At 51.7% G+C, this 14914-nt stretch overlaps 1 protein-coding gene across 1 annotated transcript in view; it reads right to left on the bottom strand.

Annotated features, from left to right (window-relative positions):
• Positions 1-1078: 1078 nt before the first annotated feature.
• LOC140404443 (solute carrier family 25 member 44-like) overlaps positions 1079-14914 on the bottom strand; it is a 63959-nt gene continuing 50123 nt past the window's right edge. The window contains exon 4 of the mRNA XM_072492987.1: positions 1079-2309. Coding sequence (XP_072349088.1) covers positions 2205-2309 — 105 coding nt within the window. The 3' untranslated portion in view covers positions 1079-2204. The remainder of the gene's footprint in view (positions 2310-14914) is intronic.

A 14914-nucleotide genomic window follows, 5' to 3' on the forward strand; every position in this document is an offset into this window, starting at 1 on the left:
AAAGAAGGCTTTAATAAGCTAAGAACTAGTCTGGTACCGAGACGTGTGCTAACAGAGGCGCCGCCCACAAGGCGGCCACTTATATACAGCTCCCAGATGGGCGGGGCCAGAGGCGGAGTCCCCCAGGGTTCCAAGCCCGGTCTTAAAGGGGACATCACCTTTCATGATGATAAGGGTACAGTGTTACAGTAACCGTTCATCACACAGGGTTCCTAACCCCTGGGTTAAAACCAACGTGTTATAGTTATAGAATTTACAGTGCAGAAGGAGGCCATTCGGCCCATCGGGTCCGCACCGGCCCTCATAAAGAGCACCTCCACCATATCCCCACACCTCCACCCTATCCCTGTAACCCCTCCTAACCTTTTTTTGGGCAATTAGGGCAATTTAACGTGGCCAATCCACCTAACCTGCACATCTTTGGACTGTGGGAGGAAACCGGAGCACCCGGAGGAAACCCACGCACACACGGGGAGAACGTGCAGACTCCGCACAGGCAGTGACCCAAGCCGGGAATCGAACCTGGGACCCTGGAGCTGTGAAGCAATTGTGCTATCCACTGTGCTACGGTGCTGCCCGCGTGGGTGGGAGAAGGCATCAATTAATTATCACAACATATTATCACAGAATTGTTATGGTGCAGAAGGAGGCCAGTTGGCCACTTACGTCCACTTAAGGGCCTGAGTTAGTGTAAGAGCCGTTCCACCCTGGACCTGATCAGGGCAGAGCTGGGAAGGTGCCATGGTCCCACCGGGCACCCTCTAACCCAATTACATGCCTCTCGTGCCACCAAACTCACCTCAGAGGGAGGGCATTAAATTTTGGCCCATGTCCCTGACCTTAGGTGATTAATTCACACTGTTGCCAACGTCCAGCCTTCAGCTGACTTGGTGCCAATGAGGAGATTAGCGACTCTGCCTCACGGGCACTTCCCAAGTCTATTCACCGTGGTAGAGCTGCCATGGTCTTTGTGGTCGGAACCTGAGAATTTGGGAAATATTCGTTGGCTGTCGGCCACGGAGGAGGAAGGGGGGGCGGGAGAGAGAGGGGTGGGGGGGAGGGGTGGGGTGGGGCGGGGGGGGGGGCGGGGGGGCAGACGCCTGATGCTTTTGGATGTGTGCGAAACAGTTGTACAAACCACGGTGGCTGCTCCGGGCTGATATTGTGAAGGGGTTGTGCCCAAGTGGTCGGTGAATTCCTTCACCTGCGCTGCGGGAGAGGATTACTTTCCACAGGCTTTCCCATGCAGTAGGCCTCTTTGCTTCAAAGTGGCGAGCAGTTTGTTCAATGTCTTTGATAAATCTATGTGGGGAGACACATATTGTCAGCCCCTCTGGTTAACAAATGCTTACGGGATGCTGGCGGGGGAACTCTTCATTACTTCAGCCTGTTGCGGGATTTGGTCGAGTTGTTAGGTGAACACTCGGAGTAGAAAATGTTGAGACTGATTGATATGCAGGAACAAAAGTGGGCTCAAGTTGCCAAAGTGCAGCAAGTGATTAATGCGTACAGGGTGGATTTAAAGTGTGGAATGTTGGACTGGACAAGCTAAAGCCATTTGAGATTGATCACCTCGAGAGCTTTGTGAAGTTCGGCACATTGTGATCTCAATGGACATTGGATGTTCCGAGCCTAATATATTTCACCTTAACTTTTTCGTAAATTCCAGATTCCTTCACATCTGACACACACAGGACCCTTTGAAAACTTTCAGGCGTTGGGACCACTTTCGGGTCAGAGGTGTTCCGTTGGTTGGAGCCTTCCAAACGGCCGCCTCTGTGTTCATTGTCCAATTAAGAATGTGTAATAAGTTCCTGGCACCTCTTTTTGGAGTTCCAATAGAAAAAGGGCCCGCTGCACTGAATGGCGGGCAGCCACCCACCCCCACATCCCCTTCCCAGGTGAGGTGGTGCGGCTGAGGCAGGTAGGAGAGTGCGGACGCATCTCAAAATGGAGGCTTCCTCAGAAACCTTGGAAAAAGGCAGAAGGCGCACAGCTGGTCGGGCCACCAGCACTACGGGAAAACCTCTCCACAGGTAGAGTACTGGCTGAGGTTGTGGCTTTCGTACTCTGCAGTGTATTCTTGCGGCCAGCGATGAAGGCCCGATGGCCCAGTTGCCTTCGGGCTGCCTCCAGGCTCAATGGGGCCTGTTCTGAATCAGCAAGGCCCTGACAGTGTCAAGAGCCTGTTCCCAGTTGGTTCCTCAATGTGCCTGATTGACTACCTTGCCACTGTTGGGAGGAGGTGGGATTGAATCGGGAGATCCCAGTCGTGTCTCCAAACCTGGCTCCACGAATCCAGGGAGTTTCTGGAGGTAAGACCAAATGAAACATAAATAAGACCCTGTCATTCCCAGTCTGTAACTACAGGTGTGCCCCAGATAGAATAGTCCCAGTGAGCTTTAATGACATAACATCATTATATTATTAGCATTTGTCCTGTACCTCTGCTGTAAGATCAATTCTCATAGAATCATAGAATGTACAGTGTAGAAGGTGTTCAGTCAGCCCATCGAGTCTGTGCCAGCCCTTGGAAAAGGCACCCTACCTAAGCCCAGGCTTCCACCCTATCCCAGTGACCCAGTAACCCCACCTAACCTTTTGGACACCAAGGGGCAATTTCATGTGGCCAATCCTCCTAACCTGCACACCTTTGGACTGTAGGAGGAAACCGGGGCACACGGAAGAAACCCACGCAGACACGGGGAGAACGTACAAACTCCACATAGACAGTCACCCGAGGCCAGAATTGAACCCGGGTCCCTGGAGCTGTGAGGCAGCAGTGCTAACCACTGTGCCGCCTGAAATTCTGGAGCAGTGGAGACATTACCTCATTAACCATCCATGAGTGCTGATCTGGCAAGGTGGGATGGTCTCCCTCTGTCACTGGCGGGTCGGGTACAGGCGGTTAAAATGAATGTGTTGCCGCGATTCCTGTTTATTTTCCAATGCCTGCCGATTTTCCTGCCAAAGGCTTTTTTCAGAGAGATTGAGGGAATGATTACTTCGTTCATATGGGGAGGGAAGATGGCCAGAGTTAGAAAGGTGCTGCTACAGAGGGGAAGGCAGGCAGGGGGTTTGGGTCTTCCGAACCTGATGTATTACTACTGGGCGGCGATTGTGGAGAAGGTGCGGAGCTGGGTCAGAGGGGTTGATTCCCAGTGGGTCAGAATGGAGGAGAGTTTGTGCAGGGGGTCGGGATTGAAAGCACTAGCAACAGCGCCGCTCCCGATGGCCCCGGGGAAATACTCAGGGAGTCCGGTAATAATAGCTTCATTGAGAATTTGGAGGCAGCTTCGCCAACACTTCGGGTTGGGGGCAGGGTCAAGGGAAATGCCGATTCGGGGAAACCACAGATTTGAGCCAGGGAAGTAGGACGGAAATTTTCGTAAATGGGAGGAGAAGGGGATTAAGACGCTAAAAGATTTGTTTCTTAGGGGTCGGTTTGCAGGATTGAAGGAGCTGGAAGCGAAGTATGGGTTGGAGCAGGGGGAAATTTTAGATACATGCAGGTTCAAGATTTTGCCAGAAAGGAGATACAGAGCTTCCCGGTGGAGCCGGCCTCCACATTGCTGGAGGAGGTGCTGACGACAGGGGGATTGGAGAAGTGGGTAGTGTCGGTGGTTTACGGAGCAATTTTGGAAGAGTAGAAGGCACCACTAGAAGGGATCAAAGCAAAGTGGGAGGAAGAGTTGGGAGAGGATATGGAGGAGGGGTTCTGGTGTGAGGTGCTCCGGAGAGTGAACGCCTCCACCTCGTGCGTGAGGTTGGGGCTGATACAGCTGAAGGTGGTACATAGAGCACACCTCACGAGGGCGAGGATGAGCCGATTTTTTGAAGGAGTAGAAGATGTGTGTGAACGTTGGGGGGAGGCCCCGCTAATCACGTTCATATGTTTTGGTCCTGTCCAAAGCTGGAGGATTACTGGGAGGAGGTTTTTAGGGTAACTTCTAAATTGGTGCACGTGAAACTGGACCCGGGCCCCCGGGAGGCCATATTCAGGGTGTCGGACCAGCCGGGGTTGGAAACGGGTGCGGAGGCAGATGTTGTAGCCTTCGCTTCGTTGATCGCCCAAAGGCGGATCCTGATGGGTTGGAGAGCAACCTCCCCACCCTGTGCCCTGGCGTGGCGGGAGGATCTACTGGAATTCTTGACTCTTGAGAAGGTTACGTTTGAACTGAGGGGAAGGATGGAGAGGTTCTACAATTCATGGGCATTATTCATTATGGACTTTCAAGAACTGGATAACATCGAACATTAGTTGGGGGGGGGGGGTGGGGGGAGGATTGGGGTGGGGGGGGGGGTGCTGTGTGTGTTAATGGTGACTATGGGTGATTCCTGATTCCTTTTTGTCATTTGTTTATGTGAACATGCGGGCTAATGTTTGGGGTTTGGTGGGAGGATGGGATCGTTGTTATTGATATGGGGATTGACATATTTGTTACTGATTATTGTTTATTGTTGGTGGGTGTAAATTTGGGAGAAAATGTGAAAAAGGAGAATAAAGATATATTTTCTTTAAATTAACCATCCATGAGTAGATATAGTAAACAAGCCAAGTGACTGTGGGGAGATGATGTAGGATGAATGGGTTATCAATGAACTGGGTGGAGATAAGAACAAGAACTTGCACGGTGTTGCGAGCTGGGCAGATCAAGACACATCCCTGGCATTGCACGGTTACCCGTTTTTGCTCATTTTAACCCCAGCAAACATTTTGGTAAAGAGCCATTCGCTAATTTATCTTTCATAAATCACACACGGTGGCGCAGTGGTTAGCACTGCTGCCTCACGGTGCCGAGGACCCGGGTTCGATCCCAACCCCAGGTCACTGCCCGTGTGGAGTTTGCACATTCTCCCCATGTCTGCGTGGGTCTCACCTCCACAACCCAAACAGATGTGCAGGCTAGGTGGATTGACTACTCTAAATTGCCCCTTAATCGGAAAATAAAATAAAATAAAGTCACACACAAGGGGCGAGATTCTCCGACCCCCCGCCGGGTCGGAGAATCTCCGGGGGCTGGCGTGAATCCCGCCCCCGCCGGTTGCCGAATTCACCGGCACCGGAGATTCGGCGGGAGCGGGAATCGCGCTGCGCCGGTTGGCGGCCCCCCCCGAAGATTCTCCGGCCCGGACGGCCGAAGTCCCGCTGCTAGAATGCCTGTCCCGCCGGCGTGGATTAAACCACCGCTCTTACCGGCGGGACAAGGTGGCACGGGTGGGCTCCGGGGTCCTGGGGGTGGCGCGGGGCGATCTGGCCCCGGGGGGGCCCCCCACGGTGGCCTGGCCCGCGATCGGGGCCCACCAATCCGCGGGCGGGCCTGTGCCGTGGGGGCACTCTTTCCCTTCCGCCTTCGCCACGGTCTCCACCATGGCGGAGGCGGATGTGACCCCCTCCACTGCGCATGCGCGGGAGCGTCAGCGGCCGCTCACGGCATCCCCGCGCATGGGCCGCCCGGCAATGTCATTTCCGCGCCAACTGGCGGGACACCAAAGGCCTTTCCCGCCAGCTGGCGGGCGGAAATCAGTGCGGCGCGGGCCTAGCCCCTCAAGGTTAGAGCTGGGCCGCTCAAGATGCGGAGGATTCCGCACCTTTGGGGTGGTGCGATGCCGGACTGATTTGTGCCGTTTTTGGCGCCGGTCGGCGGACATCACGCCAATTACGGAGCATTTCTCCCAAGGAGCTGTGCTTTCTGAGCAGTTGTCACATAGCCATAGGAGTAAGAGATTGCTTCAAGGAGAATCCATTCTTCACCATTGGTGGAGCTCCTACAATAATGACTCATCAGATTAGGTTGACAATCAGCTACCATGAGAAATACCTGACTGCTGCAGCATCTTATTGGATCACCACAAGAGGGCAGACCTCAACCCCCCCCCCCCCCCCCACCCCCCCCCCCACACACAGTGAAGGTGGCCAACTGTTCACCACCTCCACAATGTTACATAGCCATTCCTCCTTTTATTTTTTTTCTTTAATGGGATGTGGGCATTGCTGGCCGGGCCAGCATTTGTTGCCCATCAGCAATAGCCCTTGCGAAGGAAGTGCTGAGCCACCATCTTGAACCGCTGCAGTCCGCGAGGGTGTAGGTACGCCCACAGTGCTGTTAGCGAGGGAGTTCCAGGATTCTGACCCAGCGGCAGTGAAGGAACAAGTCAGGATGGTGCGTGGTTTGGAGGAGAACTTGCAGGTGGTGGTGTTCCCATGTGTCTGCTGCCCTTGTCCTTCCGGGCGGCGGAGGCCGCGGGTTTGTAAGTTGTTGTGAAAGTCTGCGGGCGGGCAGTGACAGACTAACAGGATGGGGAGATGGCATGTGCCCCCGAGATGTGGGGATCGCTGGCAAGGCCGGAACTTATTGTCCATCCCTGATTGCCCTTGAACTGATTCATTTCAGAGTTAAGAGTAGGCCAGGTCAGGTAAGGATGGCAGATTTCCTTCCTTAAAGGACGTTAGTGAATGGGTGTTTAGGTCACTATTACTGAGGCTAGCTTTATATATATATATATTTTTTAAAAAAAAAAGAATTTACAGTGCAGAAGGAGGCCATTCAGCCCATCGGGTCTGCACCAGCTCTTTGAAAGAGCACCCTACCCAAGGTCAACACCTCCACCCTGTCCCCATAACCCAGTAACCCCACCCAACACGAAGGGCAATTTATCACGGCCAATCCACCTAACCTGCACGTCTTTGGACTGTGGGAGGAAACCGGAGCAAACCCACGCACACATGGAGAGGATGTGCAGACTCCGCACAGACAGTGCCCCAAGCCGGGAATCGAACCTGGGACCCTGGAGCTGTGAAGCAATTGTGCTAACCACTATGCTACCGTGCTGCCCTAATATTCGTTTGCAGCGTTCTGCTTCGTAAGACCTTGATTTGCGCCATGGTGGTCAACACTGTGTTAAGCATCACCTGGGTTTGAATCAGGAGCTGGCATGGCGGCCTCTGCCATGCTTGCTGCAGAGGAAGACAGTGAGCCGGGAAGGTGCAGGATTCGCTGGACTCCAGTTACCCTGGGCCCTCTTGTCAGCCTGCAGAGCGTTCCGTTTCTGCTCACCTCTTCCAACTACCTTCCAAACAACCAGTGTCAATGTCTGTCATCTTCACATCTCGCTTGCAGGTGGCCTTGTAAAGGAGGCATGGACACCCAGGAGGTCATGGTCCATTGGCCAGTTCACCAGACAGAAGGTCTTTGTGTATATGACCATCATCCCTCCAATGAACGTGGCCGTTCCTGCACATTCCTGGTCTCGTGGATGCTGATGAAATTGGCTCACTTGAGGACCTCCGGGTTGGTCAGCTTGTCCGGCCAAGAGTTGTCAAAGATCGGACACAGTGAAGGTGGAAACTGTTCAGCCTTTGCTCCTGCCTGGAATATGTAATAGTAATAATCTTTATTGTCATAAGTAGGCTTACATCAACACTGCAATGAAGTTACTGTGAAAAGCCCCTCGTCGCCACATTCCGGTGCCTGTTCGGTTACACAGACGGAGAATTCAGACTATCCAATTCACCTAACAAGCACGTCTTTCGGGACTTGTGGGAGGAAACCGGAGCACCCGGAGGAAACCCACGCAGACTTGAGGAGAACGTGCAGACTCCGCATAGACAGTGACCCAAGCCGGGAATCGAACCTGGGACCTTGGAGCTGTGACACCTTGCTATAACTGTAACATTATATTCTGCAGTCTCTCCTTCCTTCCCTATGTACGGTGCATTGTTTGTACAGCATGCAAGAGACAATACTTTTCACTGTATACTAATACACATGACAATAATAAATCAAATCAAATCAAATCAAAGTGAAGCAACAGTGCTAACCACTGTGCTACCATGCCATCCACTCTCTCCACTGCAGAGGAGTGTATTGAGGACACAGCCTTGGGAGTCTCACCGTTTGGTGTTTTCAGTCAGCTTGCTGTTGCTCCACACTCTCTGGCTCAGATAAGACATAACAGCTGCAGCTTTTGCGATGCTTGTTAAACTTTACCAGATTATAGTTTTGTATTCAGGCACTTTTCGCCCATTGTTTTATTCTCTTTAAAATCAAGTTTCCAAGGCACCATGAACACAGAAGTATTTAAGACCCACAAAATAGAATGGACATGGGTGTAAAGTGTTAGGTCAAACCAGATAAGAAAGTTCAAGGAATAAAGCATAAGTTTCATGTACAAGGCATGTAAGAAAGGCCTAGAATTCAAGGGAAGCTGCCTAAAGAAGGGGAGGGGTATGATTGAAATGTATAAAATTATGAGGGGCATAGGTAGAGTAGACAGGAAGAAACATTTCCCTTTGCTGGAGGGATCAATGATCAGGGGGCATAGATTTAAGGTAAGGGACAGGAGGTGTAGAGAGGGTGTGAGGTAGAACTGTAAATTCTATGAAGAACCATTTCACCTAGAGGGAGTTGGGAGCCTTGAACTCGCTGCCTGAAAGGATGGTGGAGGCAGAGACCCTCATAATTTTAAGAAGTATTTAGACGAGCATACAAGACTATGGACCAAGCGCTGGAAAATGGAATTAGAATAGTTAGGTGGTAATTTTTGACCGGCACAGATGCAATGGGCCGAAGGGCCTTTTCTGTGCTGTAGACATGTATGACCCTAAAGATCTTGATCAGCACTGCGATGGCCCATTTGCCTTTGGGGAAATATAAGAACAAGATTTATCTGGCAAATGACCTGTTGTGAAAGGGAACTTGCTTCCAAGAACTGATTTATCAGGGAAAAGGTGGCTGAGTGGAACCAACTGAGTTGCCCCTGCGGAGCCCAGCATATGTCACAATGGGCTGAATGGCCTCCTTCAGGCTGCGACCAATCTCTGGCCGGAGGTTTTCAGCCCCCCCCCCCCCCGATGGAGGCGGCTCGTCATTGGCCGTTGGCTGGATCTTTCGGTTCCGCCAAAGTGAATTGGCAATTTGAGTATCTCGGCCCATTTGCGGGGAACCAGTGGCAGGCGGTTCGACTTCGGTAGGAGTGGAAGGCCTCGCCGTCGGGAAGGGCTGGAAAATCCCACTCTATGAGATCAGAAATTGTAGAATTCTGGGGAGAGCTGGTAGAAGAACTCGGAATCCAACTCTTGAAAGTTGTGGGTGTGCTATACTGGGTTTCGGTGGATTTGCGAGCCTGCATTCAGCTCCGTGGATCTAATAACGAATAAGGAAGCATAGTTCTCTACCTCCAGGGGCATCTCCCTAACGCTACTTCACAATGTAGTACGTCTAACTTCAGCGGTACAATTACAAATGCCATTTCTCTGCATTGAAAAACTTGCATTTATCACGTTTCATGTATCAAAAACACCAGAAACAGCCCACTCGGCCCATTTAATCCATGCTGGTATTCATGCTGTAAATTAACCATATGAAAATGAAATGAAAATCACTTATTGTCACAAGTAGGCTTCAAATGAAGTTACTATGAAAAGCCCCTAGTCACCACATTACGGGAATTGAACCATGCTGCTGGCCTGCTTGGTCTGCTTTAAAAGCCAGCGATTTAGCCCAGTGTGCTAAACCAGCCCCTTGCCTTCATCCAACCCGATCAAAATAACTTCTTCATGTTTTTAATTTGTTTCATTAAATGCAACTATGCTATTTCCTCTCAATTATACTCTATGGAAGCCAGTTCGACTTTCCGGGTAGCGATGTTTCTTCTGAATTCCCAGCTCAATTTCTTCGTGACTATTTCATAATCATGGCCCCTAATTAGGTGCTCCTCTGCCAAAATAACCCTTCCATCATCTTCGAGACCAAGGTTACCTCTCTATTTTCTAGCCTACCCAATCTTTCCCGATAGATATAACTTCTCCCTTCTGGCATCAGCCCTGTAGGTAAATGTGGCAGCCCATTTATACACAGCAAGATCCCACTGTGAGCTGCATCATGCAGATGTGGGAGTAGGGCCGGGGCTCAAACAAGGGCTGGCTGCACCAGGTAACACCCAACTCACCAGCGTGGATATTGCTGCCTAATGGTGGGAGCTAATAGTCCGATGCTAAAGTCCTTGCCTTGGCTGTCCTTGCCTCCCTTGTGGGTTTGGGGATCTTTGCTCATTCAATAAGATCACGACAGACGTGGTTCTGGTCTCAATCCCACTTTCCTGTCTGCCCCCTCATAACCTGTGACTCCCTTTTCTATCAAAAAAATCTAACTCGGTCTCCAATAAATTTAATGACCACAGCCTCCACACGACGAACAACTCTCTGAGAGAAACAGTGCATCTCATCTCTGTCTTAAAAACGGAGACTCATTATTCTTAAACTGTGTCCACTGGTTCTACTCTCCCCCACAATAGGAAACACCCTCCACCAGGGTATCCACCCTGTCAAGTCCCCTCAGGACCAGCAGGGGCTGGTTTAGCACATGGCTAAAGAGCTGGCTTTGAAAGCAGACCAAGGTAGGCTAGCAGCATGGTTCGATTCCCATACCAGCCTCCCCGAACAGGTGCTGGAATGTGGCAACTAGGGGCTTTTCACAAGGGACATGGCTAAATCGCTGGCTTTTAAAGCAGACCAAGGCAGGCTAGCAGCATGGTTCGATTCCCCGAACAGGCGCCGGAATGTGGCGACTAGGGGCTTTTCACAGTAACTTAATTTGAAGCCTACAATAAGCGATTTTCATTTTAATTTCATTTCATCTGATATGTTTCAATAAGATCACCTCTCATTCTTCCAAACTCCAATGGGCACAGGCCCAACCTCTTCAACCATTGTTCATAAGACAAGGCCATCACCCCGGGGGTGTTCCCAGGCCTTCATCCTGGGGGCATTAATCACTTCGATGTGTTCAAGCCTGCAGGCCAGGAATCCTCAAAGATTGCTCGGTCCGCGTGTCGCCCCCCCCCCCCCCCCCCCCCCCGGTGGCGATCTTGCGACAGGCGGAGCGGAAGAATCCAGACCTATAGCTCCAACACCACTGAGGGGTTTGGCCTCGGTAACATTGTCGATTCAGTCACTGAGGTCCGAGCACCTTTTGGGTCAACATCCTGGAACTCCCTCCCTGTGGTGGGTACGCCCACCGCTATACCCACACCACGTGGACCGCAGCGGTTCAAGCAGGTAGCTCACCACCACCATCCCGATGGCCATTAGGGGTGGGTAATAAATGCTGGATTACCTCTGGTTTCTCTCATCTCATCCAATATGAAGGTGGAGCTCAGGGACAGTAGACGAGTTTAACTGGGAGTTTGATTCGTTAAACTAGTTGAGTATTGCTAACTAGGCTTTCAGGTTAGGTGGAAGGAGCATGAAGACAGCAATGCTTATTGCCAACGAGGGAACCAATGTGAAATGGGTTTGGTTAATTAGAATGAGTTTCGTTAATAATTATCTTTTCGGTTAATTGGACTGCGTGTTTTAAGGACAGCGCCTTTAGTTAATTCGTGTGATTATGGCTTTTTAGAATGAGTTTGGTTTATGTGATTGATCAATTTGAAGGAATCTGGTTCACCAGAATCAATGATATTTGCGATGTTGATGTTATTTAATTCTATTTTTAAAATTTCCCAAATAACTGAAGCAGGTATTGGAGAGTAAACTGTGTTTGTAGGTTAACCTTTGGTACCCGTTGCCAGCAGTTACCGCACATGACAGAAGTGACACCGCGGAGTCTCAAAAATAAACCAACAATGCGAGCCTTAGTCACGAATCCCTGGGGTGAGGTGGGGGGTGGGGGGTGGGAGGAGGTGGGGGCGTATTTGCCGGGCAGCTGATCACTCACAGCCCAAAGAGATAAATCTTCTTTATTCTATGAGGGGTAAGTTGAATGATTAGGGTCACCTTGGTCAGCGGCCTATGTTTCGATGCTCCCGGGCATGAATAGAGGATCGCTGGACTCGCATTGAGTGCTGTGGGCTTCCGGGGATTGCCTGAGGTGATGGCGGAGATGGTTGTCTACGGGCCTGATGATGTAGCTGAGGCCCGACTGTGCTTTATTGTTCTGTCTTGTGTCACTCCGGCAGCTCGGCCCTTTGTTCCCCTGGCAGGTGCCTGACAGCAAGCCCCTGATCGATGGCCAGCGGAACAATCAGGTCATCGAGACGGACTTTCTTCAGGGAGGAGGAGGATGATGGACGGAGCGGGGCAGCTTCTGCCCCTATCTGCCAGCCGGCTCCTCAGTGACATATGGTGTCTTGTGGGAAAACCCACGAGCACCGGGTGCCAGGATATCCGTCAGTAAAACATATGCAGCCGAGAGGTAGGACAAATCAGAGTTAAAGGACGACATATGTGACTGTAACTGACTCCTCCAAAGCAAGAATTTGAGGACGATGAACAATGTTTAAATATAAGGCTATTTAGTTGAAAGAAATGGCTGCGTGGGCGAGTCGTGGATTTTGCCGATTTACAAACATATCTAACCAGGAGTTCCATGGAGAGCACACCAACCTCCAAATGTTTCACTGTAACAGATACTGTTAAACTGCAATTTTCCCCAAATAAATACACCAGGGGTTAAGAGAATTTGGGATAACATCTACTGTAAATGCATTCACCCTCCTCTGAACTGAACACACTTTAAACTGATCCCCACCTTTAGCTCATGTTAAAAAAAATATTAAAGTGCCCAGTTCTTTTTTTTCCCCCAATGAAGGGGTAATTTAGCATCGCCAATCCACCTACCCTCCACATCTTTGGACTGAGATCCACGCAGGCACGGGGAGAATGTGCAAACTAAAAAGGGTTGCTGCTGCACTGGCCGAAGGGGAATGGGACACAGAAGAGGTGGTCAGGGCAGGGGTGGACCGGAGGGTGAGGGTGGCGCGGACACGGGACTGGCCTAGAAAAGGAGATGGCTAGTCGGCGGGGGGGGGGCCCCAATCCGGCTGATAACGTGGAATGTGAGGGGCCTGAATGGGCCGGTAAAGAGGGCCCGAGTGTTCGCGCACTTAAAGGGACTGCAGGCAGACGTGGTCATGCTCCAAGAGACACATTTGAAGGTGGCGGATCAGGTCAGGTTAAGAAAGGGGTGGGTAGGACAGGTATTCCATTCGGGGCTAGACGCGAAGAATAGAGGGGTGGCAATATTGGTGGGGAAGCGGGTGTCGTTTGAGGCCAAGAATATCGTAGTGGACAACGGAGGGCGATATGTGATGGTGAGCGGTAAGTTGCAGGGGACGTGGATGGTGTTGGTAAATGTATACGCCCCGAACTGGGATGATGCCGGATTCATGAAGCACATGTTGGGGCGCATTCCGGACCTGGAGGTAAGAGGCCTGATAATGGGCGGGGATTTCAATACGGTGTTGGACCCAGCACTGGATAGCTCCAGATCGAGGACTGGTAAGAGGCCGGCGGCGGCCAAGGTGCTTAGGGGGTTTATGGATCAGGTGGGGGGAGTGGACCCGTGGAGGTTTGCCAGGCCGCAGGCAAGGAAATTTTCTTTTTTCTCCCACGTCCACAAAGCCTACTCCCGGATAGATTTTTTTTGTTCTGGGCAGGGCGCTGATCCCGAAAGTGCAGGGAATGGAGTATTCGGCCATAGCCGTTTCAGATCACGCCCCGCACTGGGTAGAACTGGAGTTGGGAGAGGAGAGGGACCAATGCCCGCTGTGGCGGTTGGATGTGGGACTTCTGGCAGATGAGGTGGTGTGTGGAAGGGTAAGGGGGTGCATCGAAAGGTACTTGGAGGTCAATGACAACGGGGAGGTGCGGGTGGGGGTGGTATGGGAGGCGCTGAAGGCGGTGATCAGGGAGAGCTAATCTCCATTAGGGCTCATAGGGAGAAGATAGAGGGCATGGAAAGGGAGAGGTTAGTGGGGGAGATTTTAAGAGTGGACAGGAGATACGCAGAGGCCCCTGAGGAGGGATTACTTGGGGAAAGGCGACGTCTCCAGACGGAGTTTGATCTGTTGACCACAGGGAAGGCAGAGGCACAGTAGAGGAAGGCGCAGGGGGCGACCTATGAGTATGGGGAAAAGTCTAATCGGATGCTGGCACACCAGCTCCGTAAGAGGATGGCAACGAGGGAAATAGGGGGAGTCAAGGATGGAAGGGGAGCCACAGTGCGGAGTGCGACGAAAATAAATGAGGCATTCAAGGCCTTCTATGAGGAGCTGTACAGATCCCAGCCCCCCAGCGGGGGAAGAGGGGATGAGACGATTCCTAGACCAATTGAGATTCACGAGGGTGGAGGGGCAAGAGGTGGCTGGTTTGGGGGCACCAACTGGGTTGGAGGAGCTGAGCAAGGGTCTGGGGAGTATGCAGGCAGGGAAGGCCCCGGGACCGGATGGGTTCCCGGTGGAGTTCTACAGGAAGGACGTAGACCAGTTGGCCCCGCTACTAGTGAGGACCTTTAATGAGGCAAGGGAGGAAGGGACCCTGCCCCCGACAATGTCGGAGGCGACGATTTCTTTGATCCTAAAGCGGGACAAGGACCCATTGCAATGTGGATCGTACAGGCCGATCTCGCTCCTCAACGTGGATGCTAAGTTGCTGGCAAAAGTGCTGGCTACGAGAATTGAGGACTGTGTCCCGGGGGTGATCCACGAGGACCAGACGGGATTTGTAAAGGGCAGGCAGCTAAACACCAATGTGCAGAGGCTCCTAAACGTGATAATGATGCCATCGGTGGAGGGAGAGGCGGAGATAGTGGCAGCTATGAGCCTTTGACCAAGTAGAGTGGGAGTACCTCTGGGAAGTGCTGCGTAGGTTTGGGTTCGGGGGAGGATTTATTAGTTGGGTTAAGCTCCTTTACAGAGCCCCGTGGTACAGAGTGTGGTGACGAATCGGCAGAGGTCGAAGTATTTTCGGCTGTACCGTGGGACGAGGCAGGGGTGCCCCCGTCCCCTCTGTTGTTTGCATTGGCGTTTGAACCCTTGGCCATATCATTGAGGGAGTCTAGGAAATGGAGGGGGGTGGTCCGAGGGGGAGAAGAGCATCGAGTGTCGCTTTATGCGGATGACCTGTTGCTGT

This window comes from Scyliorhinus torazame, chromosome 30, assembly GCF_047496885.1.
Source record: "Scyliorhinus torazame isolate Kashiwa2021f chromosome 30, sScyTor2.1, whole genome shotgun sequence".
NCBI classification, from domain to species: domain Eukaryota; kingdom Metazoa; phylum Chordata; class Chondrichthyes; order Carcharhiniformes; family Scyliorhinidae; genus Scyliorhinus; species Scyliorhinus torazame.